Raw genomic sequence first — 25,380 nt, 5'->3', positions numbered from 1 at the left:
GGTGCTTCTACTAAATACTGAGCAAAGGGTCTGAATACTTATGACCATGTGATATTTCAGTTTTTCTTTTTTAATAAATCTGCAAAAATGTCAAATTCTGTGTTTTTCTGTCAATATGGGGTGCTGTGTGTACATTAATGAGGAAAAAAATGAACTTAAATGATTTTAGCATATGGCTGCAATATAACAAAGAGTGAGAAATTTAAGGGGGTCTGAATACTTTCCGTACCCACTGTATGAGCGTGACCCACATATCAAAAAGACATTTTATCTCTGTGGATGTTCTGCATCCACATTTTGTTGTTGTTATAATCTACAGTAAAAAAAATTTTTGTATCGTTTTGGAGAAACAACTTATTGGGAAAGGTTTTGGTGTGTGTCTCATTTCATATATGCTATAATTTGCACACATGCCTTTTTTTATTCTATTCCCATTTTGGTTTTGTGTCCTCATTATTTTGTCTGCTCTTACCTGTTTGTTGGTCTGGGCAAACAAAATACCCACACCCTGCACTGGCAAGCCAATGTAGCCCAGTGGACAGGCATCACAGCGAAAGCCCGGGGCAGTGTTCACACACTTCACTCCAGGGAAGCAGGGGTTAAACTGGCACTGCAGAAAGGAGGACATAAGCTCTGTTGAAGATGTGGTTCTCACTGGACTTCTCCAGAAGCCTTTAGGTTTCATGACACTTTTGCTCATGCAAAAAAGAGAATGCTGAAGGGGCCAGTCCTTAGAAAAGCGGTCAGAGCAAACCCAAAAAGACATAGAGGCAAACACACACAGACACAACTCCATTCCTTAAAGACCTCACTTTGCAGCAGTCATTCCTTATATTTCCTTAATTCCCAGAGCTTTACCCTTACCTGTGGCTTTGGTCGCTAAACCATATTAACTTCTGAGGTGCCTTTAGCCCCTGTGTGCCAGGACATAATTACATTATCTATTCTTTGTCTAACTCCCAAAAACTTGGTGAAACCAGTTTATAAGATTTGTCATAGACCTTTGAGGCCTGAAACTCCCAGTTCTGAATGATTCAAATAATAATAAAAATCCAAGTTCTAGCCCCAAAATACAAGAGATTAAGGATGGCTGAACCAGGGCCATGGTCACGCTGCAGCCAGGACTTAAACACTTACAGATTCTCACAAACACATTGAGTCTTACCTCATCCACATCATCACAATTGAAGCCATCCCCTGTGTATCCATCAGGACAGGGTCCACACTCAACACCATCCACTGTCTCTACACACATATGATCACGGAAACAGACACCTGGGGCACACCGTGGTTTTACGATCTCTTTTCCACCCAAATCTTAAAATAATAAAGGAAAAGCATATTTTTATCTTCTGCAGTTTCATTACCATCCAAAAATAGTCAAGTGCTGTATTTAGAGGTGTGTCGTGACTATAATTAGAAATGATCTTACCACAGGCCTGACACTCTGAGATGGTATTTCTGAGAAATGAGGTCTCTTTGACCTACAAACGGGTCGAGCATAAACAGGTTTAGAGGCAGACAGGAGGTCAGGAGTGAGGAAGAAGAGATAAAGTGGCCTCAGAGGAACTGTTAGAGGTGTTTACCTGCTGAATGAGGACATCTTTCAGCTCATTTATCACCTTAGTTAACTCCAGCATTTGATTGGACAGCTGTTTTGTGTTGACCCCTAGAAGAAGGAGGCAGTTTGTATGAGTGTAGCAGAGGTGGATTCTCTGAGCCTGACACCGACACTGACAGACTCTGAATGTTGTTTTCCTACCGCTGGGATTGTTTGGCTGTCTCTGTGGACATTTTCTTGCCCAGAAAGGATCTTACCCAGAGTTTGGACAGAGTCCCTCTGTTGGAAATGGCAGTTTTGTAATGAAGCAACATTCTCAAATGAGTCTCCAACCACCAGTTTTAGCTCATCTAAACTCTCCTGTTGGAATACAACAAATCAAAACAGACAACTAAGTCAGTTGGAAACTACTGAGCCAGATGCATATTTATTATTGTATGAAATACTGTAAGTGATGGTTCACCTGCTCTCTGGCTTGCATGGTCTTTAGCTCCACCATACCATAGCCTGCTGGCAAACCCTGGAAGGCAGCAGGGAGATCTGTGACCGTTTCCACCAACCTGCAGTCCAGATGCAGGTCGATCCCGCCTGGCCCCTGCTGCTGCAGCCCCTTCAGGTGGAACAATAGTCGGTGTTGTTGGCCGTCTGCCAGTACCATGTTGTTGAAGGTTACTGAGCTCAGCCTATTGTCATTCCGCAGGTAGCGTAGCACAGCTATGAGAGGACAGACCAGAGAAAGGGAAGCATTGCTAACAAAGAATAGGGAACAAAGAGAAAGGATTTATTCATACAAATTACAAGACTAAGGATCTATGGCACAGACATATTAGTGGCTATGCGACCTCTCTCCTTTTAGCTCTGTTTATGTCTCCTCTCAATCCTGAGGGAGATACTGGGCTCTTCAGCTGCTAGATTCTTCACTACACTCACCAGCTAGTGCTAACTTTGTTTAATGTTTTTTTCTGAGGATGCATCAGAGCTTTTTGCTAAAATATCTATCTGCTTTGGCTGAAACAAAGTTGATGAAAGCAGTGAGAGTGAACCAAAACAGTGAAATTGTGCTAAGCTGAAAGAAGGTAAAGTGCTCTGAGCTGTGGGGAATTGTAGAATCATGTAATAATTCTCTGCGGATGCATCATTAAATGATGATCCTGTTCACATTACATACAATCATTTAACCCATTCTTAATATAAAATATTGATCTGGGCAGCTTTAACCTACCAGAGACTCTTTCATACTCTCCTACCTTTGTTGAGCTTCCCCATCACAGTAAACTCAAAGTGCTTGCTGTTGTCCCTCGGGTTGTACAGGCCAAACAATGTGGTTCCGGTCTTGGGTTGCAACTTGAAGGAGGTTAGGATGAAAGCCTCATTCACCCTTTGCTCAGCCAGACCCCCCTGCAGCAGGTCTGGCACGCAATCAGGCGAGGTGAGCAGATCATAGACTATTGACAAGGATGGGAAAGTGAGACGCAGAAAAACACATGAGTAATGGATGATGAGATATGAATATTTACAACCTGCACTCATGGTCTCATCGTAAACACATCCTGAGTTGACAAGGAGATGCTGATGATGTTGACCCAGTGTTTGTTGCTCTTGTGAGACGCTGTGTCATTCAGTCAGAACGAACTTGGCAGGCAAAGTTGGCTCAGAAAAATTACAAGCAGGTGGATTTCTAAGTAACTCAGAGCTCTGTAATGTAACCGACGCTTTTAAAAAAATGAATTTGTTAGATCTGTATTAAAAATGCTCGTTGTTCTCACAGACAGAGGAATAGCATAATTTAGACATATTTACTGACGGACTGTTTAGTGGGAGTAAAATGCCAGCAAGGCTGGCTACACCTAGGCTCATGTCTTCCTTTAATAAAGCGATTTGGGAGCTCGGCAGATCACATGAAGATGTGTGGTGAATTTCTAGTCCACCATCTGCACACATCATGAATACACAAGCACCCTAGATGCAGTCTGTTAGATCCTTTATTGTAAAGGAGCAAAATTGCTCCCAAATGCTCCTGGAGACTTGCCACGGTAAGCCAAGATTAGAAAGCATGATCCCCAGATGAAAATGCTCCTTGCTTTTATCTCTCTCTCTCTCCTTTGCCCGTGGTCCCTTGAGTTTCATCTGGCAAATAGTGTATTTCAGCACAACAGGAGGGATTTTAAAAATGTGTGTAGTTAAATGTGACTAAGGTACCGAAAAAGCCTGCATACATGGTGTTTTCACCAGAAATCAGATGACTCTATTGTCTTCAGGATTGCCAACATCACCTGATAAGTCTTGATAATTCTCTTTGTGACTCAGTGTTACTGGTCCATTAAATTGACAAAAATCCAAACAATGAACCTCATTGCACACGTGTCACATTTCTAGAGTGACTGTAACAACACAAAGACACATGCTTGCTCATAAAACACACAGTTGGGCTGTTCTGGACAGAGGGCTTTGTGGGGGTCAGGGTTGTTGCACACCAGAGATCCTGAGAAAGTGTTTCATCTTACCCTCTGATTAACCTCCGATTTCAAGCTTCATAAAACTAGCTCAGCTGAAAGCCATAAAGTAATCAAGTGCCTTGTCCTCTTCTTAACTCCAGCATTTAAATCTGTCAGGGAATAGATAAAGTATCTACAAACGGTTGGCATTCTTCATTTTAGTGCTTAACAAATGCTTCACACTTGAGGGATTGATTTTAAAAAGCTGTCATTTATTTTTTGTGTTTAGAGGTAAACCACAACATGTGATGAAGGACCTATAATAATAGGAGCATGGATCCAATATATTGTGAGTTGATGTGGCAAATCTATTGGCAAACAGTTGCTTATTTGCACATAACAGCAGCTGAAGAGTAAAAGCATCATGTGTTTCCAGCAACCTGTTGAAGGCCAATATTCATAATCCTATAGCTCTGGTTTGGGGTTCTACCAACGTCTGAGGGAAATATCTGGCTCTTTAGCTACTAAATGCTCCAATATATTCACCAGCCAGTCTTTACTGGTGTCTGTCTGCCATTCGGTGCTGAGTAGGTAGTGCACAGTGAGGTTTTTTGCTGCCTGCTACAGGAGAAAACTCTGTGACCAGCGAGAGTGAAGCAAAACAGTAAAGTTGTGGGTGGACAGCAAACAAATTAGCTGAAAGTCACTACTGTATAAAGCTCAGTGAAACCAAGGGCAGCTGAAGATTCAAGTCATAATTCCCTGTTGGTTTATACTTCAAGCGACCCTTTTCGTACTGGCACATTGTTTTCATTGTCATCTGATACATTTTATAAAAAAAGTCAGTTAAATCTTTAAAGATACATGTTGCCCCTGAGCAGGGAGTTTTGGTGCCCAGAGTAGAATGTGAGTTTTCCCCCAGTGAAGTCATCCCCCAGACATTAATACTGATCATTAATCAGTGATCAATAACTGCCATAACCTTTACTGAGATAGAAGACTGTTTTTGCTGCTAAAATCTTATTTATCACAGCTTTAAATTGGTCTCCCTCCTTTTGAACATGGTGGATTCCAGTCATGCAGACAATGAGCCATTTGCAAGGGAAATGATAGATGATGAACTCCATTAATCTGAGCTTGTTTAATGCACAGCATCAGGCAGCTATTGCCAAAAGATTGTAGGGATTAATGGGTGTTATAAAGGTACGCCATTAATCAACTGGGGTTATTTGAAAGAAGCTGATAAACTATAAACATCAATATTTCCACAAGTCGTCTGCAGCTCAGGGTTGTGTGTGACCTTGAACAAAGTATGTGTCAGTGAGAAACAGTCTGTGTGTATGTGTGACTCGAAGTTTGATACTATGCACAGATCATCTCTGATTATTCCCATGTGTATGACCTAGCTTGGACAGTGTGTGAATTAATACGAGCCAGAAAGCTGGACCTCCTGTAAACAAGCAGATCTGTCCAGGCAGATATAAAAACACAGGGTGACATTGCTTCAGCAGAAAGTGATGATGGTGGATTTAAAATCCATCTACTTCTATGCTTTATCTTAGTCTTCCTCCTGCCATAAACACGTGTTTTACAAATGATGGGGATATTTCTTACTTTATTCGTACCTCAGTGAGAAACACAGACCATGTCTAATCCTTTGTGTTTGTCGGGTCTGCATAGGATATTCTCTTTCACAGTGTCTGCTTTATCCATTACCCACTGAACTACACAGTGCTTTAAAACACCCAGCGGTGAGGCCATTAAATCTTTTTTGACAGATAATGAAAACTGAGGATTGCATCACAGGCAGGATGTCATAAAAATGAAGTATTCAAATAAAATCAAAGACATCTTTCTTTGTGTGTGTGCTAAAATTTAAACAGAAAACCTAAAACAATTATTTTCAGTTTCTTTTGCCAACTGCAAGAGCAACCAGAGCTGCTGCAGTCATCAATCAATAGGATGCATTTAATTCAGTTCAATTAAATTCAATAGAGTTTTATTTGTATAGCTCCAAGTCCCAACATCTTAGGACACTTTACATACTGTAGTAAGGTCTAGACCTTATTACAATATTATAGAGAAAAACCCAACAAATCCCACTTGGTCAAATACTTGGCTTTATTAAAAACTGTCATGACATTTGAATAACTGCAATGAAAAACAAGCTAAAACACTTTAAAGAACACTTACCCAAATTCTCAGCTTCCACATGTAAGCACAGGTTTAACAGCAGCTGCGAGACCAGAATCAGGGCTGTCCACACACTCATGTTTTCCTTCCAACTGGTCGCAGATCAGCAATTTCTCTGGATTGACTTATCAGTATGTGATACTGTGGCAAATTCCCCGTATGTCTGCGCCTGCTGTGAGTGGTGCATTTGTGTCCTTGCTTCCTTTTTGAATCCGAGCTGACACAAGACTGTTCTGTTTAGCCTAATAGTAGCTGCTCACAGTTTGTGTATGTGTGTGGGTCTGAACTGGTGTGTGAAAGTGAAGGCAGGGTTGCAGGAGTCTTTGTAAGGGAGGAGCGTGAGGGCCAGAACCTGCTTTTTAAGACCTTCCTCAGAAGGAGTGACCTGGGGAAACTATTGCACTGCTGCTTCAAAGGCCCTTGCACCAGTGTGCAGTATATGAGCAGCTTCTAGCCCAGTCCAGGAACCCATGTTTGGTGACAGAAGTCATGTTTTTTCCCAAACTGGAATATTTTTAAATTCATGAGTTCATGCTGTGAATTTATAAAAATGTCTTTCCTATCTCGTGCAACTTGATTTTTAGCACTTGTTTCAGACTCTGTCTGGAACATAGGTAGATTCTTATGCTTTCCTTCCAGGGATCAGATGTGACACTTTTCACATGTACCCTTGCTTCCCCCTCCATCTCCAAGGAAAAGTGAGGAAATGAGCCCATGTCTTAACAAGCCATGTTAACCGGCCAACAGAGCTTGAGACAAGCTGCTGGCTCACTCAGCCTCCAGGTCGTCAGCATGTCTGGCACCATGAGTCTCTTGAGATTAAGGTCTAAATGATGCTTGTTTTTCCCCCTCTCTTTGCTTGTTGCATCTCATATTTAAAATCCTCAAGCCTTATTCCACAGACAAGTAACTACTACTAAGGCAAAAAAATTAAAAAAACAAACAAAATAAAATGCCCATTAATGATGTTTGAATCCTGCACTAATACAGTAAAAGCCAAGTCTCAGTGGCTACAAGATGATGGTCCCACTTACAAGGATAAACGCAAGTATCTATAGCAACAAGCAGCAGCAAATGAGTCACGGTTTCCGTATGTCTACCACAGGTATTCCCTGTGGTTAGTTTGTTTACAGCTGCTCTGGTCATCTGTTCTGTACTGATATAGACTCAGCAACAGGACACCCAGAATTTATCAGTCCCTTAATGGGTTTCCAGAATAATCCATTGCAAACATTTTGGGTTCTGGATCACAGAAATCCCCACAGACCACTATGCAATGGTTGGTAGCTGCGGCCAGGAGCCCGCTAGACCACATAGCCTGCTGGAGGACCCAGGCTGAGTCACGTCATGGTGTGGTAGATGAGGTCAGACAGTGATAAAACCAAAGATAAAACCAAACCCCAAATGTGTCTGACATCATCTCCTGACTATTTGTGCTATGGATTTGATCAAATCCTGAGACACTGCTATTCACACTCATGGCTCCTCGTATGGGTAGTTTGTAACAGACACCAAAAATGACGACATTGCTGTTACCACAGTGACAACAAAATATACTGTTAGCAATGAGTAATAGGCGGCTGACCTGAAATAGTGGTTTTATGCCGTGTACAGTTTAAGGGATGTTTGTGTTCTCTGAGGAGGTCTGACAATTAGCATTTGTGCCAGAAAGGAAAACAAGACATGCATTGAAATAACATACATGACTTGCATCTATTCTATTAATAGTATTCATTCTCATCAATCATCAAATTTGTGCTCTTCTTCTTCTTCCAGTTGATAATCTTAAGATCATTTATCAAACTAATTAGATCCATTTGTCCATGTATATGATTTACTTATGAACTACACTCATTGTTACTATTGTTAATGTATTGAGCCTTTCTGTACTTACATATTCTATGGTTTTGTTCTATTGGTAGATATTAATCTATCATTTTTGTCATCAAAGCAACATTTTCTGGCAAAATTAAAAAGACTTAACGATGATGACTGAGTGAGACAAATATTTATGCCAGTGAATATTAACAAAAATGATAATTAAATCAACCAAGTAAAGGTTCCTCTTCACAAGATGTCCCTTCATAAAATGACTTACATCAGTACTTGTGTGTTTCAGGAATGGACACAGACTTTTACAACAAAGCAAACCACAGCAAGAGGTGACCACAAGTCTCTTTGGTCCTGCTCTGAGTGTTTAGGTACTCATTACACTGTGGGATGCTAAATCTTATAAGCTCTGCACTCTTACCTGATGAACTTACATAACACTAGCTAGTCAGCAAGTCCAAGGGGTCTGACCCAACACCTCAGTAAATGTGCTGCATCTATCAAAACCTCACCTCAGTCTGGTAGGGGAGACTCACTCCAAACCCAAAATTACAGCATAAACTGGCAGAATTTCTGATATTAGACAGACTGTAACTCTGAATTCAAGGCAGAGCCTTTAGAAACGTACCCACATCCTGCAGCACTTTAAAGTGCAGACTCTTGAGCCAAATCGGTACGCCACGGTGGATAAAGTGGCTGAGTTTCCTGGAATCGTCTAACACGGCGCTGATGGCATGAAGACAAATTATACATCAAATGTTACAGATTCAACATTAATCAGAACATTTACTCTCAGCTAAAAGGGAACAGAAGGTTTTTATAATGAAGCACTGCGAATACAAATGTAGATTTATTTAGTCCTTGATCTTGAGTTATCAAACCAAAGCTGATGCAAACATATTTGTTTAACTACTAGTCTGGGTTGTGTAAAATAAAAAGACCAAATTAGAACCAAATTTGGGAAATAACAGGAAACGGATAAAACCATTACTATATTTTTTTTTTTCAAGTACATCTAAGTGACCAAATTCCCGCCTTCATATCTGTAAAATCACTCAAAATGGTCTCAGTTGTCGACACTGTAACATAAACCTGAACAGCTCTTCTGGAAAAACATGGCTGTAACATTAGAAGACTGATGATAGGTGCGTAGAGGTATTCTCAGAATAGCCTCACTGTGACGGGGGAACATACCGTTTCTAAAACAACAATGCGGTTTCAGTGTCTCACTAAATTTCTCAATATTATGCAAGGGTACGTAATGAAGGTCTTCATGAAGCCGCCAGTAGACACTGTGGGTGATCGTTTTGCCATGTGGAAGCTGAGTTCATCCTCAAACCATCTCACGACTATCCAGCTGCTTCTTCAGTCACTTAGACCAGCTGGATGTGTTCACACTCACTCACTCCATCTCAGTGCGTGTCTCACCTACACCTACCTACGCCCCTCATACTGTAGATGGAGACTGCTGTGGATCACAATGCGCAACACCCAGCTCCCCAGCTCTGTCTGTTTTTTCATAGAAACACATCCAGTGCATCCTTGTCTCATTTTTCTGGCTTGTGTGGAAGTTCTTGACAACTGTTGGATTGCCACTAAATTTGTTTCAGATGTTCTTCTCAGGATGAATTAATAACTTTGGTGATCCCTTAACTTTTTATCTACTGCTTTCATCAGGTCTAAATTTCAACTCTTCCAATAATGAATAATGGCAAAATTAATGACATTCCCATCAGCTGCAGCTGTGCTTTGTGTTTAGGGTTAAGAAGTAAATGTTAGTCTGTTAAAATACTAAGCTAAACATACTGAAAAAGATTTAGCTCAAGGTACCATCAAAGGACAACATTACAGAGCTGCTAGCATGGCTGTGGACCAAATGTGTTTTTTCAACATATACAGTAATATCATGTTCTTAATAACTTCCATGAGTTGTGTCTGGAAAGTAGAACAACAGCACGTTTTATATTGGAATAAACAAGACTATGAATACAAATATTCATCTTAGCATTTGAGCACCAGTGTTTTTAAGTACAGCCTTACATCCTGTGAAAACGCTTCAGGACAAGTAATGCTAGAAAATAACTAGTTCAAACAGCTCCTTGAATAAACTAAGGTGGATGATAATTGTTATATATGTGGATAATGATGCACATTTTGGAAGCTGATCACTGGCAGCTTTAGCTTTGTTTCCTGTCTTCAGCTTCTATTATAAACCTACAAACGCTTTTAAAATATGAAAAATGCATGTCCCGTTTCACACAGCTCAACATGTTCCTTTGTTGTAGCATAGCAAAACATATATCAAACAAATGCTTCAGGATGTGAGGACAAAACACACCTACAGTTTGGTGAGCAGCTTGTTTACACAGCAGACAGCGCTGCATTGTGCTCCGTTATGACTTATTCCAGGGGCTCTCATTAATCCATCATACTTATGGCACATTGAAACTGAACATGTTTATGCTAGAAAGGCCTGCTCTGTGGTGGGAAAAAGCTCACAAGGTGGGAGAGCACACTGGTTCGTTTGTTCAGACACAACACAGTTCACATCCATGTCTGTGCCATGCTCACCCAGCAATGATTGACTGGTATGAAAACAACAACGGAGTGTACACAAGCCGAGGAGAGTGAGGACAGCACATGGAAGCAATTATTGCCCCTTCTTGGTGTGTAATCTGGCACAGCAGATACAAGATGATGTGCACATGTTCGGGCATATGACAGGAAAAAAACCCATCTCAACAAATCATTCTTGTAGGAACTTCTTTCACTCTCCCGGTTTCACTTCCATGCTTTGTCAGATATTAGGCTGATTAGTCAAATCACTGCTGTGCTGTCAAAAGTGACAGAGGGTGTAAAAAATGCAAGAATCTCCGTGAGAAAATGTTTCCAGCAGGGTATTCATTGTCAGATCTGAGGAGACACTGATTTCCCCTCCAAACTTTAATTCTGTATTTACTGAAGCAAATATTAAATATCGGAGATAAACATATTTATTCTGCATGAGCATATTTGAGTTCACAGAATGTGAACAAAAAGGTTTTAGTGTGCTGCTCTGGTAAGCTGTACGCTGTTGTGTGTCTGATTTTTAAGTGAGGGTATGTCAATCATGTGGAATCATTACCTACTATTTCTCATAATAAATGGTTCAAGAGGGGGGAGTGGGCCTCATGTGGTAAAGTGAAGTTACTTGAGATGGAGGTGACCTTGTTTGAATGTTAAGACGCAGATGTTGTGCCAGTTTAACTATGTTCCTTTGTTACATCCAGATTCTTTGAGGCTGAACTATTTCCTGTCTAGCACTATAGGAGCAGGAAGATAATGCATTTCCCAGAGAGACAGATGTCTGATTTCTAAAGTTCAGCCCAGGAAATGATCAGGTTTCTTCCACATTCTGTCTCAGCCTCAGTCTTCTCTACCTCCAACAGTTAGAAAAGACAAAACAGAAGGATAGGATTTATACTTTCTTTTATAACGCCAAATGCTCAGGCTTATCCTATTCTGCATGTATGCATCTGAAAGGTCTGTGGAAAACCACATATGGCATTTAGGAAATTGTAGCCTGTTCTGGGAGGATATTACAGGGTCGACAGATCTTAGCACAGTCCCCTACTAAGGTTCACAACAATCAGGCATATAACCGTCTGAGAACATGATTTACAACAGCCCGCCCCACCTGTGGCTGCCTGTTTGCCCCAAGCTGGGGATAAATGGTAGACAAGAGGTGGTGTTGAATCAGGGACATTCCACAGGCCAGAATAATTCTAGTCTATTGCAACTCAGCTCCTGTTTTGTTGTCATTTATCTTGTTATACTAACACTGTAATCAGTAACAATGCAAGATTGCCATGTGATGGGGCAGAAATAATTGGACAGGTTGTAAACAAGCCAATAGTTATGTAATTCAATTTACTTATTCTTTAGATAAACGGTAGGTTAGGGTTGGTAATATGTTAGTAATTTGATAATTGTTTGTTTTAGTCAACAAAAGCTAAAGATATTTTAGACCAGTCTTATCAGCTAAAGTAGTCTTCTAAGCATTCTGAGGTGGCTTGATAAAGATACTGTACAGTAGTATCTGTGTTCTGGCCTGGATGTCTGCCACTTATTGTCTAATTTTAAATGCGACTGTGGATGCATTTAGTCAATAAATCTGGCACTATTTTTCTTCTGAGAACCACTAGCATTAGCTAGTATTACTGGTAGAAACATAATTACTTAAATGCTTGATAGTGAACATGTCAAGCAGCTAAATCTACTTGGAGAAGAGACATTTTCATAGGTGGGGTGCAGTCAGCAGTATATGGTTCAAAACTGAACCAGGAAGATGACAGTTGGGTGGTTGTTGTGGATGTTTCATTGTTTGTCTGTGTTTTCTCTTTTATACACTCACCAGCCACTTTATTAGGTACACCTGTACAATTGCATGCACTTCAGTGCAACACGTCTGCCATAACATCTGAGTTTGTGAAACTCAAAATGTTTCAGTTTTTGGTGAAATTGCCATAAATGTATAAATTATATGTTTATTATTGAGGTTGTGATTTTGTATATACAGGTATATATGATTATTATATGAGGTTTAAGGTGGTGTTGTACTGACCTACATCATGTTCAGAGTTGTCTCTATGTTTTTGTCCTCCCCAGCTACATATATGAGAGGGTCAGAATATTAGGAACCCCTCTCAAATGGAAACCAGGTGTTGTGTTCTGCCAGGGTCGGCTTGTTCTTGCACTGTCAGCATATTGTTTCTAGAGGTAGCTTAATGAGCTCAGCAGGGCCTCACACATCAAACACTCTGCTAATGGCTCATAAACCTACTGAGCTTGGTCAGGCCGGACAACAAATGGGCATGTTTATGTCCAAGGCAGTGCTGGAATAACTCAATGTGCTTTGCAGGCTCTCCATTCAAGATCTTAGCTAACTATTTTCCCAAGATGCAAAGAGGAAACACATTTCTGGTTTATGAGAAAGCAATAAATTGTCAAATTCTCGATTGGTCAAAGAAGCAGCTTGTTAAAAATCCAGAGAAAGGAAAGATGTTTGTGAGGTAAGCAATGACAAAGGCAGATGGAAAGAAACAGGCTAGTGTGACATCATAAAATTTTTGCAAGAGCTCTGAGTAAGATGAGGAAGAGTCATCGTCACTGGTGGAGAATGTGTATAAAATATGTGAGTAAAGTGCTCACCAAAGACCTTATCGGGACAGGGACAAATCAGCAGAGTGATTTGCAGTGCTTTTCCTCATATGGAAAAGGGGAAACATTTTAAACAGATGTTGTGGTTAATTTTCAGACTATTAACAGCACAGTAGGCTGTAGAAGTGTTTCCTTTTTGTTTTGTGTAATTACCTACAAATAATCTCCAGACAGCAACAGCCCAAAACTGAAAACATGTTGTACACATACAATATAAATTACTGGCTTAAGCTTATTTCAGCAAATCTTTATGCTTTTCTAGCTGAAATTGCTCCACTTTCAATGCATTTATTCCAAAAACACACATGCTTCCACTGAATACTGCCAGGATGAGCATGGAAGAGAAGAACAAAAGACCCAGGAGGCACATTGATGTTTTGTAGAGTAAGTTTAATGGGATCATGATTGTCTTTGTTGGAGGTCAAATATTTAATTGGGACAAAAATCACAACCAGTCACTCCTACATTCACTCAGCCAACTATAGCTCTTTAGATTAGATAGATTTTGAGGGCAGAAACCCCCCAAGAGCCACATTTAGCAGCTCAGTCTTACAAAGAGTCATTACTTTTGACAAATGACAGACATTTATCAAGGGTTGGGCAAAAGGTCTACCACATGCTACCTTTCTCATTTTGTCTGCACACACTTTTCCCAACTAACCATTTTCATCTCCTCTTATCAAATGGATTTATTGTTCTAGCTAGGTAAAACTCTTCCTTTCCTTTCTTTCTCTCGTATCTGGGCAATCTCTCCTTTCTGATTATGCTTTAGCTGGTTGAGATCAGTGTTACTCTCCCGGACAATAAAAGTGACCTCAGTCTGACTCATTGGTTGGCATTCATCCACTCCCCGGGCGCTATGTCATGCACAGACTGTAGAATGTTGCTGGGTAGACAGACATACAGATGAACAGAGACAGAGGTACAGATGGCTGCCCCATGACGAAAAAGGAAGGAGGCAAATTAGAGCTGTAGAGAGGGCGGACTGTGACCTTCCTGGCCAGACTCATAGTGAATGGGGTAACTGGCCAACAGCCGAAGTCACAGTGTGCTAGTTGTGGAAGCAGCTAAGTGCTTTCCTATGTAGATCCTCAAATGAGAAAAGAGAGAGAAGTAATTAATAACTGAGCCTTCAAGAGACCTCTCCCTCAAACAGTGACCGATCATTACTGGGCATAGGAGGACGGTCAAGTTTTTGAAGGCTAATGATCACATCATTAATCACTTACTAAGTAGATAAGTTTGAGGAGTTACAGATTTACAAATCCAGTAGTTTATTATTTTCTCACTATGTGGAAGCAAGTCCAGGATGCTGTTAAAAATGAGGCAAATGTTTGCATCGCAGTCCTGCTTCTCATTTGAATTGGTCAAAGTTTACATGTTGCATTACCCAAGATATCATTACATTTGTGAAACACATCTAAGTCCTCAAAGCTTTTTTTATTGTAACGTTAACATTAACCTCAGTTTTGTAACGTGATATTACTGTATGTACAGTATGTAGCCATCAGATACACATCTAAGACCCCTTTTTCAAGATCCCCATTTCATAACCGAACAGCTGGAAATAATGAAAGTCAATGAGAGATGTTTTTTCAACCAGTTCATGGAGCTAATGTTAATTACTGTAGCTGCTTAGCTACAACTGATAAAATCTGGTGTTGTCAGTTGTCATTTCAGCATCAGTGGCTGCCAGCTTGAAATGTGAATGCTTCTCTTGTCTATATCTGTCTGAAATAAAGGACCCATTGTTTCCAACATTATTAAGAACTCTGAGGGGTAAATCTCCCACTATTATTAAATTTAAACTGCTTATGTGACATGCAAGAGCAGAAAGCCTGGCAAGCAACAGGGGCAGGACTTAACGAGCACTTGCAGCACTATAATGCATTTGCTACAGATATAAATATAATATGGCAAAAAAGTGAGTCTATGCATGTGTGTGCATGTCTCACCCAACTCCAAGTGTGAGCAGGTGTGAAGCCAGAAGTGAAGGAACAAGAATAAGGAGAACATCAGAGGAGAAGATTCTTTTCTTCATCACCTCTGTCTTCCTGATGCTGAGGGAACCCTGCTGCTTTGGGTGCTGAAACACAAACTCTCTGCAGAGAGAAAAGAATGAGGGGAGGACGAGGAGATCAGAGATGCAAGTGAAGGAAAACAGAAAGGGGGAAAATGAATGGGTAATAAGAACACAAGAGAATAGAGTCCTGAGAATCTGAGACCATTAAGAATTACTACCTGTCAAACAGACTTACTGTACTGGAGAAGATCAAATGTCAGGTGTTGCAGTGGAAATAAAAATGGAGGTGATTCATGTGTTTCTCAATGCTCAAATCTGTCAAAATTTATAACATGATGTTGGAGCATGCTGTCAAAAGTCAAACTGAAGAGAAAAACTACAACTAATGTTGAATGTTTTGTGGGGTTTTGCAAGTAAAACAAATCTAGTTTTCCAACTAATACCGGGAACAAAAATGATGAATATTTTTAAATTAAAAACTGCATAAACATATTTATTTGAAAGGAGTTACTTAGTGTAACTATGTCTTCACAAACAAGTCCAGTGTCTCTGCTGGTTGTCAGGCAACTTCACCATGATGACAACACTCACTGCATCCAGCTATTGTTAAAAATAAATACATAAAACCACTTTTTTAAAACTGTGTGTTTGTCTATAAATTGAAAAGAAAAACTAGATATAACATGTTATAAGTGAGCCTTGAACATGCTGGTAGGCAAAGTTGTCAGAGAGAGGCAGGCTAGCTGTTTTCCCCTGCTTTCCATCTTCATGCTAAGCTAAGCTAATCGCCTCCTGCTTTCAGCTCAAACATGACAGTGGTGTCAATCTTCTTGTCTAATTTTTGGCAATAAAGCTAAGAGAAAACTGATGTCTAAAATTACTAAATATTTCTTTAAACCTTAAAACACTAATAAATCTTTGGAAGTATCACAAAAGCCTGCAAAATGCTAGTGGGAACAGGCCTGACTGATATCTGTGAATTCTATAGGATCAGAACCCTGAAGAAAGTGAAATTATTTCTTGCAGACCTGAGTCACTCTTTGTTTAATGAGTTTCAGATGGTGCTCTCAGGTCATACAGAGTCCCAACATGTTGAACAAAAAGATTTAAAAGTTCCTTTGTCCAAGCAATGGTTGTAGCCTTAAAAAATCATTAGTGAGGTTGTCCAAAGCTAGTACTATTCATATTTCATTTTTTGTGTGTGTGTGTTATTTCATTGTGTTATCTGTGTTGGATGTGATTACTACTGGCTGTACAACAAATTCCCCCTCAGGGATAATAAATTATTGATTGATTGACTGATTTTATTTTAAAGGGTTTTAGTAATGTAGGGATGCAGTAAAATATTATAGCAAACATAAATAACTAAAATGAAAATGTAACTGCTTTTACTTTGGTGGCATATTTTCAGGTCTACTGGACCAATCCCAGACCCAATCGGTGTCCACACGCCGCTCACCTTCCTCCTGCAACATGCATAAATTATCAGATGATGTGCAAATAGTATAAAAAAAACGAGAACATCAGGACAGAGACTATGATGTGAGCAACCTCTGCACACTCAGACGCCGGGGCATCTTCAACCCCACCAGCAATGTGTATCTTCAAATGGTCCCTGTTAACTTGTTGTACCATATAATACAAACATAACTCTGGCAAAAAAAAAAAATAACCACAGTACATGAATGCAAACTTGTCCTTGCTATTGAGAATTTCTCTCAAGCAAGTATCACATATCTGCAAGTTGTTTTTGTACTGAATGTACTGAATTAAACTGAAATTTGAGTGGCTGGCTGTGAATCAGTATAAACACTTAGTCTATGCTTTCCTAAACAGTCAGCAAAAATGTATGATGATGATGAAATGTAGAAATGTCATTCAGTGTGGCCAGTGTGGTCCTTCTACAACCAAAGTAAATGTCTGCGTATTTTTCACTCACATCTGTTTGCACAGCAGGTAACAAAAAGAAGAATGGACGTATTCAACATACTGTACAGTAGGTCAGCAAATACCTGAATGGTGACACAGTCGCTGTCCTGCTCACTCAAAGGTCTTGGGGAACCAGTGGACTGTGGGGTTACCACCTGTGGAGGACTATGGACAACAAACAGACGTGCACATTGTATGAAGACACAGACTACAGTTGAAAAAAATTTACATCTCTGTTACAAATCAGGAAAAGTTGGGACAGTATGTAAAATCAAAATTAAAACTGAAAATAGTTTCAGGACACAAATTATTTACAAATAAGATTGATGAGGCATCACATCAAATAATGTGCTGCTGTATTGTTTTCAGTGTAATACAGGACACAGATGATTTACACATCACTAGTCTCAGTTTTGATTTTACATACTGTCCCAGCTTTTTCTGATTTGGGTTTGTAAAACAAAGAAGGATGGAGAAAAGTAACACATACTGTGAAAAACAAGCAAAGTTCCACTGAGCACAGAATGAAACTCGTTAGTGTGCAATTGATTTTTACACCTTGCTGTGCCATTCAACTCCCCGAACCCCCAAACAAAACAAAACAAAAAGATTAACACAAACAATCTGCACCATCACCTGTCTCTACTCCTCTCACACTCAAGCTGTGCCTCCAAAAGGATCCTCTCCAGCCCCCCCTGCAGGGCAGAGCAGATGCTGTCCTGCGGCCTTGTCAGACTCTCCCTGCGGCTAACGGCTGCAATCAGCTCCTCCAGCTCAACCCAGGAGCCTGATGAGGAAACAAAATGAGTAGAATAGTTCGCAAAGATGCTCAGACAGCAAACCGCAGAGCTTCGTAGATGTACAGTAAGCTATATCAACCTGTAATGAGCCAAAGAGGAAAGAGAACAAAAACTTTAAAATTACATTGAGGGGTTTTTCTGATCACTCCAGCTTTGGTTGTCCTCATATAACTCACCTAAATCCTGTTATGTGACCTAAAATGATGCATCTAGCTCATATGTTTGTTTGTTTTTTCAGATCAGTTTTACTGATCCCAGCCATCTCACAGAGCCCTACAGAGATGTGGGTTACATTTGTTTTCTTTTTGATGTGGAGTGGACAGATGTGTGTTGTTGTGCCCTGACAGATGGTGAGTTATAAGCAGCACCGTTGATGTCCTGCAACGACACCAGATGACCTGAGAGATGACGACTTCAGGGTGGAGATCTGGCTGGACAGGTACAAAAACATACACATTCAAAGAATGGGAGCCAGAGAGTGTGACATCACACACAGCTTATGAATGAATGGACACACATTGGGTACATGAGCAGGAAGAGATGTACACGTGTATGCACATGCACGCTGGTGTGTGTGGCGTGCACACAGCTGAGCAGTAGAGCAGGGCTAACTCAGGCTGACAACACACTTGCTTATGTAAGATCTTATTTCTATTAGAGATTAGCCACTCACCCTCTCCCTTCCTCCCCTTGCCATTCTCACAGCATCTCTCTCTATCAACACCTCATCTGACTTCCTACAGTAAGTGTCTTTCCCTTTCATCTGATCTCTCTGATTTTTACTTTGCCAGTGTTTAATGCCACTGTGTAATCATACAAACAGCAGCAGAGGGGGTAGAGACATGGGTGTGCACGGAACTGGAGGGAGGGTGGGTGTGAGGGAGGGAGAACAGAGAGGGGAGACTGTGCCATTGCCCTAGTTATTTTTCTACAGAGGGGAATTATGACATAACAACTGCCTTGCTGCATGATTTATCTCTTGCCATTCTGCAGCATTAAATCAGTTTCTATGGTCCTGTACACATTCACCTGTCCCGGTGCCAAATCAGCTTTATGTAATGTGGATGTTAAAAGACACCACAACAGATTAATTTTTGTTATGAATGCCTGCTTCGAGTTTAGGGACCACACACAAATTATTAGAATGAGGGGTTTTGTACAGTATTTGTCTTTTGATCAGGGTGTTTTTTTTTTATTATTATTTCTGTGAGACCCCTGGAGAATCCAAATTTTTTTAGCTTTCTCCATATTTATATGTTCTGCCATTTTCTTGCTAAACTTATTGAAAAAATAATGAATATTTAGAACACATCAGATTATGTGTGTAACAGAAATGTTTACATGTGCCTTATTTCCATTACATTTCATCCTTGGTTCTCCAGTGTTTGTCACATTCTGCCCACTTCCTCTTCAGTGAATTTATAGTACTTAACTGAAGGATAAGCACCACTACTCCCAATAATCACATAACAGAAGTGGGTGAACATTTAATTTTCCTTTTCTTTTGCAGATTTTACTGGAAACCTGACTAGTGGTAGTAGGCTAACAGTTCATTTTGTAGCAATTAGTTCAAAAACAGAGAGAAACTTGGAATGCTCTCAAACAGGGTACTGTTTATTATGTTTCCTACAAATGTTATGTCACCAATATGCAACACGGGCTAACTTATAAAAAGTTTAAGTCAAACCAACCTTGAATTCAGGGCCGAGTTTTTAGACAGAAAGGCGGGGAGTGTTAACCCTGGGGAGTCCTCCTCTCCGCCCCGATCATTTTCATGCACTCCCGCCGTGTCCTGCTCCCAGTAACATTATTGCACGTTTCACCCAGCAAACTCTGTGCCACGCAAAGTGCGCACGGTACAGTGGAGGTATAAGCGTCTGGAAATCTCCACAACTTAATTGGCTTACGAGAAAACAGGCAAACAAGCAAACAGGTGAGTCAGGGAATCCATTTACACAGTTACAGCTAAAAACTGCCTTCTTCTCTCTGTGGCATCCTCTCACACCTGCTCACCACCTGACATGCTGTTAGTGTCATGTTTCCACTGGTGCGCATCTGTGACTGAATGCACATCAGACCTGGAAACACACTGTGTGAATGAATGGGGTCATTGCTTAGGTTGTTTTACCCAGATTGTTGCATTGTGAAATTAGACTGTAAATCAATCTGTGCACACAAAAACAGATTTAATGATGATTTCTCTCAGTTGTTTAATAGCTACAATAGCAAGGATCGTTTACGTTATGGCTTTAAAAATAAATAAATGTCACGCTATAACAGCAAAACAACGGCCTGGTCCATGCTCCACCATCACTCACCGTGGAGTCCGTCCTCTGGTGTCTGCGAGTCGGACAGAGACATGTCTGACTGCTGGGTTCTGGTTGGAGGAAGAGCCTGGAAAGATGCTGACACTGACGGAGGAGGACGAGCAGATGCGAATGAGCTTCTGTCCTGTGCACTATTCTCTCAATCACTCTTGTGTTCGTTGCGGTCCCAAGAGGACACCGGGCACCGACGCAGCGATAATCCGCCTCCCCTCCTCCCAGTCCACCCCCTCCCCTCCTCTCCCAGCCCCCCTCCCCTTCCCACGTGTTGGGAGGTAAACAAAACAAGGTGAGAACTCAGCAGGTAAAAACACACACCAACAAAAAGATGCACGACAGAGCACTGAGCGTGTGTGCCCTGAGATTTGACCCTTAACCACAGGTTTCTTTGTTAAGTAGGCAAACGAAGCACCTGAAGGCTCAAATGAAGTTATGGGATCTGATCTAGAAAATTTTGTATGGCGTGGCCAGGCTGGGGAACAGACTCACAGAGGGGTGGCACATTTGAAAAAAGAAAATGAAATCCATAGTTTTGTGATGTAATAAATTATTAGGAATCAAATTGTTTATTCTGTGTAAAAATGAGATACACGGTTTGGTTAAATTTGGCTGCGCCCTTATTTCCTCCAAGGCAGGGGCAGGGAAACATTCTGACTCTGGCCGGGGTGGCCAGAGTGTATACCTGATTAACTATATCTAAAAGATCAAGTGTCCCGCTAATAGAGAATAAACAGAAATATAAAAGCAAAAATTTATATATATATATACTGTATATTGTTATGCATGACATCACTGTCTTCAATAACATATCCCACAAATTAGTATCCTTATCTTGCAATGTTGTATTGTATAGTTTCTGGTAACTAACAGTAACAGTCATGTTTACTTTAATAAAATTATTATTCATATTGCAGTTACATTTTGGGTTAGGGTTATTCCCAAACTCTAGAAAATATTTTTTAAAAAGCGCCCGTCTCTGGCAGTATACAGGCAGTAGAATACGCTTTGATGTGCACCTCAAAAACATCAGATGAAATGTGAAAAGGACCAGAGCATGTCAGGATGGTTGCTGTATCATCACTTACTAGCATCATGTACCTGGAGAAGATGTAAGAGCCCATTGCTTTATTTAAGCACCTTTAAATGAATTAGCGCATCATTTTCCTGTTTGTATCTGTATCAGATGAGCTCTGTGGCCAATGATTCATCTATTTTTGTGACATTTGACATCAGTGACATCAACAGTGCACAGACTTGGTGCTGGATTTCATTAATGTAGCCATAACAGCAAGCAGAGCCATAACACAGGAGGGTGCTATGCTCTCATGTAAAATCACTATTCATCATCACAGGGATTTACCCCTTTACCCTGATACCTTTCAGTGAACAGGGTCGAGTGAGTGAACAACATTTGAGGGTAACTGATTCTTTCCTGAGCCATCTGGAAAGTGTATTGTAATGCAACTTTGCCTAATACTTCAAGAACAACATCACCACCTGGTGGAGGGAGTATCCATGAAGCTCCGTGTCCTGAGGCAATTTTATTTACTAGTATTAGTTATAACCATCACATATAACCCCATACTGATTGAACTACAGCTGGTTTAGACCCTCTGAACTTTTTAGTAAATAACTTTCCAAGAGTTATTTGATGCAGTCAAGAAGATCGAGCGTTAGGAATGATACATTGTCTTGTTAGAGTCTTGTGGTCCATGGCGTCAGCCAGAAACCGCTCTACTTTCACAGTCTGTCTTCTCAACCATTTATTATGTTGCCAAGCAGCATTTCTCTACTGACCTCCAGCTTTGCTTCGTGACAAGAGGACAGACACAGAAAGTCATTACTCGGCCAAAAAATAAAGCAAGAAAAGTTCTCCATTTATCAAAAGAACTTAAGATCTTTGACAATGTCCTGAGCCTGGCTCAGACCAAAGAGGGCACTGCCAGCTGTACTCAGGGCCGGCAAATGACTGCCCACCTCTGTTCATCTGTCATGCTTGAAAGTGAGATAGAAAAATAATAAAACCTTTTCAGGTAATGGCCACAGTTAGATCTCACCATTAGAGATGCCGCCCATCCTACAACCCCGTATTGAGCTATGATTGATGACTTGATCTGAGCATACATTAAAAGATCTGCTTAAAATTCACTTTTTGTAGCTGGTCAGACACAGAGGATGATTAATGTGTGCAAGTGAAATCCATGGTGTGCTTTTGGTGGACATGCTAGCAGCATTGTGAGGCTCAGGCACAACACAGCTTTGTGCTAAATGTTTATGCCAAAATGGCAACATGCTATTTAGAGTTACTATGCTAACATGCTTAGTAATTTAGGACTAGTGTATTTTCCCATGGTTGCCATTTTAGTTTAGTATGTCAACATGCTAACATTCACAAATTATCACAAAGGCTGGATAAAAAAAAAGTTTATTCATTTTGCAGGTATTTGGTCATAAACCAAAGTTTTGATGGATCAGAATGTCACATCATGATGTGATGGCACTAGATTAGAAGTCCCAGGATCCCCAGTTGTTACAAATCTTCATGAGGGGAACATATAAAATTTCATGTCAACCCATACAATTGTTATTGAGACATTCATCTTAAAAAAATAAATGCCAACCTTAGGTGCAGAATCTAAAGTCAATAAACATCTGTCTCTGGGCCTATGAATGTTTTTACAAAATGTCATGGTAATCAATCCAATAGTTTTTGATGTAGGCCTTTCAATCTTACCAATTGTGGCATCCCCAGAACCATGTTGCTAGTATGGCTAAAGAAGTGTCTTCATATTAGTATGTTCAGTATGTTCCATCCAGGCACACTGACACCACCAATAAAATGAGGTTTAATGATGATGCTACTGTACCAGCCTATGCAGTATACAATATCGGTAAGTACAGTGGATTTATTTACAGCTCTAATACTATCATGGCAAAACTAATAACGTTTTTAAAAGGGACATTGCAGAAAGTATTTTTTAAATACTATCTAGGGAATGTATCAGCACTAATAGTAGGAGGTTTATTGTGGCCTAATGGAATTCACATTTTCATTTCACAAGGCAGTGTGCAGACAGTTACTGTGTCTGCGCATTAAAATCTCTAAAACTATGAAGAACTATTTTTTAGTTCTCTCGAGGTGCCTTGACCTTCACAAAACTCCACTATAATCACCAGTGGGACAGCGAAGATGGTCGACAGCTTCAAGCATTGTCAGAATATAATGGACAATAAACTAAATGCCACCTATAAACACTGCCAGCAGAAGCTCTTTGTCATCTGTAAACTCAAGGTTCTCTTTGTAGCTGACAGACTGTGCCACCTGTTTAGAAACCTCATAGAGCCTGTCCTCCTTTCATTATCCTCCACTGCTCCATCTGCTGCTTCACCATGCTGACAGTCTCCAACATGCACTGAAAATCACTGCTCTTTCAACTCTCACAAATGTCAAAGTCACGGCACTCATGTAAAGCAAAGTGCTCATTGCAGCATATGACCCTGAACACCCCTTCAACCAATGCATCACTCTGTGTCAGTCCAGCTGCAGGTGCCGATCCCTGGGTCCGATCCGCACTTATCTGGATTAGTTTATGTATTAGTTCATCTGGCAAAGATCTCAAAATAACATACTGTAGCAACCCTGATTTATGTGGACATGTAGACCAGCAATATATATATGTATATATGAATTTATCCAGGTATGTCATTGGTATCGTGTTTTAGTCACACTCGCACTTAGACTCGTCTATGATGCCTACCATGTTTTTGTTTTTTTTACTATCATAGAGATGATAACTAAATCATATTTTAGCATTGATGTCATTGTTAGCGGTGTATTGTTTGTAAAGGGAGGCAAAACATTTGACACACCTCTTAATATAATGTTCTCCAGTTTAACACCACCTTTAACTATGACTTCAATAAGGAGCATATCATTAGATTTACATGTCTGAAAATGTTTCCAAATACTGAACATTCTTAACATTGTGCAACTAGATTTTATGGCAAAGCCGTTGTACTTAATTACAATAGATTGTTTAGGTTTACCAAAAAGTGTTATATATGCAAAATTGTTTAGGTATTATATGGAATATTTTCAAGGTTCAAGGATTTTATTGTCAATTCACCATATGTGCAGGACATACAGACATACATAGTATTGGGTGCCATAACATTTAGGAACTAAAAAGGAATAAAAATAGAATAGAATAAGAACTGGATTGACATAATTAGGATAAATCTAAACGGTACAGCCAATAAGCTGTGACTCAAAACCGTGTACAGTCAGTGACAGTAGTGCAAACAATAATAGGAAATTGTCAGATCTCCATCACCAGGGCGTTGGTGATGAGGTGCAAATAGCTTACGAGGTATACATGGACGGTATTGCAAATGACCAACAGCAGCAGAAACCCCGGCAAAAAAAAAAAGAGGTCAGCAGCAGATTTACACATAACATAACAGACAGTAAAACAGCAGAAGTAGTAGGTTTTTTTTGTTTCCATAACAGTCAGCAGCAGATTTACCTATAATATAACAAAAAGGGGGAATGTATTGAGTTTGTGCAACAGCAGGGGCAGTCTTTTTATATCTTTTTATGTTCTGTGGTGGGTTACGGTCCAGGGGCAAAGAGGGGGGAAGTAATGGACAGTGTTCAGCATCCTCACAGTCTGGTGGATGAAGCTATTTGTAAGTCTGGTGGGGTGGGCCTGAAGACTCCGATACCTTCTCCCTAAAGGCAGGAGTCTGAAGTGGGAGTGTGCAGGGTGGGAAGTGTCAGCAATGCTGATGGCTCTGTGGGTGAGGCAGGTGTAGAAGATGTCCATAAGGGAAGGCAGAGGGGCACCGATGATCTTGCTGGCTGTTTTCACTAGGCGTTGCAGGGTCCTTCTGCAGGAGGCAGTACAGGCTCCGTACCACACAGTGATGCAGCCAGTGATGGTGCCTTGGTAGAAGGCGCACATGATGTGGGGTGGGGCGCTGGCTCTCCTCAGTTTGCGGAGGAAGTAGAGGCGTGTTTGAGCTTTCTTGGCCAGTGATGTGGTGTTGTTGGTCCAGGAGAGGTCCTCAGAGATGTGCACCCCCA

At 40.5% G+C, this 25,380-nt stretch overlaps 3 protein-coding genes across 6 annotated transcripts in view; 1 reads left to right on the top strand and 2 right to left on the bottom strand.

Moving 5' to 3' along the window:
• thbs4b (thrombospondin 4b) overlaps positions 1-6,268 on the bottom strand; it is a 15,050-nt gene extending 8,782 nt beyond the window's left edge. Inside the window, 8 exon segments of the mRNA XM_020621143.1 lie at positions 473-610; positions 1,166-1,317; positions 1,433-1,484; positions 1,587-1,669; positions 1,819-1,921; positions 2,025-2,275; positions 2,809-3,006; positions 6,190-6,268. Of these exon segments, the coding sequence (XP_020476799.1) occupies positions 473-610; positions 1,166-1,317; positions 1,433-1,484; positions 1,587-1,669; positions 1,819-1,921; positions 2,025-2,275; positions 2,809-3,006; positions 6,190-6,268 (1,056 nt within the window).
• Positions 1-25,380, top strand: part of LOC109972352 (mucin-2) — a 61,209-nt gene that overhangs the window by 2,383 nt on the left and 33,446 nt on the right. For 2 of the 3 annotated variants that reach the window (XM_020621140.1, XM_020621134.1), the window contains exons 2-3: positions 18,318-18,409; positions 18,676-18,712. The gene's annotated coding sequence lies outside the window, so the exon portion shown is untranslated. Of the gene's footprint in view, positions 1-18,317; positions 18,410-18,675; positions 18,713-20,536; positions 20,584-25,380 lie in introns of those variants that run through there. The other variant, XM_020621139.1, reaches the window with a different exon arrangement.
• On the bottom strand, positions 13,617-20,511 carry LOC109972353 (BCL2/adenovirus E1B 19 kDa protein-interacting protein 3). 2 transcript variants are annotated; one of them, XM_020621141.1, is made up of 6 exons: positions 20,289-20,511; positions 17,807-17,957; positions 17,254-17,335; positions 16,634-16,707; positions 15,174-15,320; positions 13,617-14,308 (listed from the first exon to the last, which is right to left on the bottom strand). In XM_020621141.1, the coding sequence occupies exons 1-6, from the start codon at positions 20,329-20,331 to the stop codon at positions 14,260-14,262; spliced, it is 546 nt and encodes a 181-aa protein (XP_020476797.1). In that variant the 5' UTR covers positions 20,332-20,511; the 3' UTR covers positions 13,617-14,259. The 2 variants fall into 2 exon arrangements, with proteins under 2 accessions (XP_020476797.1, XP_020476798.1); XM_020621142.1 differs by having other exon boundaries at positions 15,179-15,320.

Source organism: Monopterus albus, unplaced genomic scaffold (assembly GCF_001952655.1).
Source record: "Monopterus albus unplaced genomic scaffold, M_albus_1.0 scaffold253.1, whole genome shotgun sequence".
Classification (NCBI taxonomy): Eukaryota; Metazoa; Chordata; class Actinopteri; order Synbranchiformes; family Synbranchidae; genus Monopterus; species Monopterus albus.
Note: the sequence above shows the minus strand (reverse complement) of the source record. Positions and strands in the feature narration are given on the sequence as shown.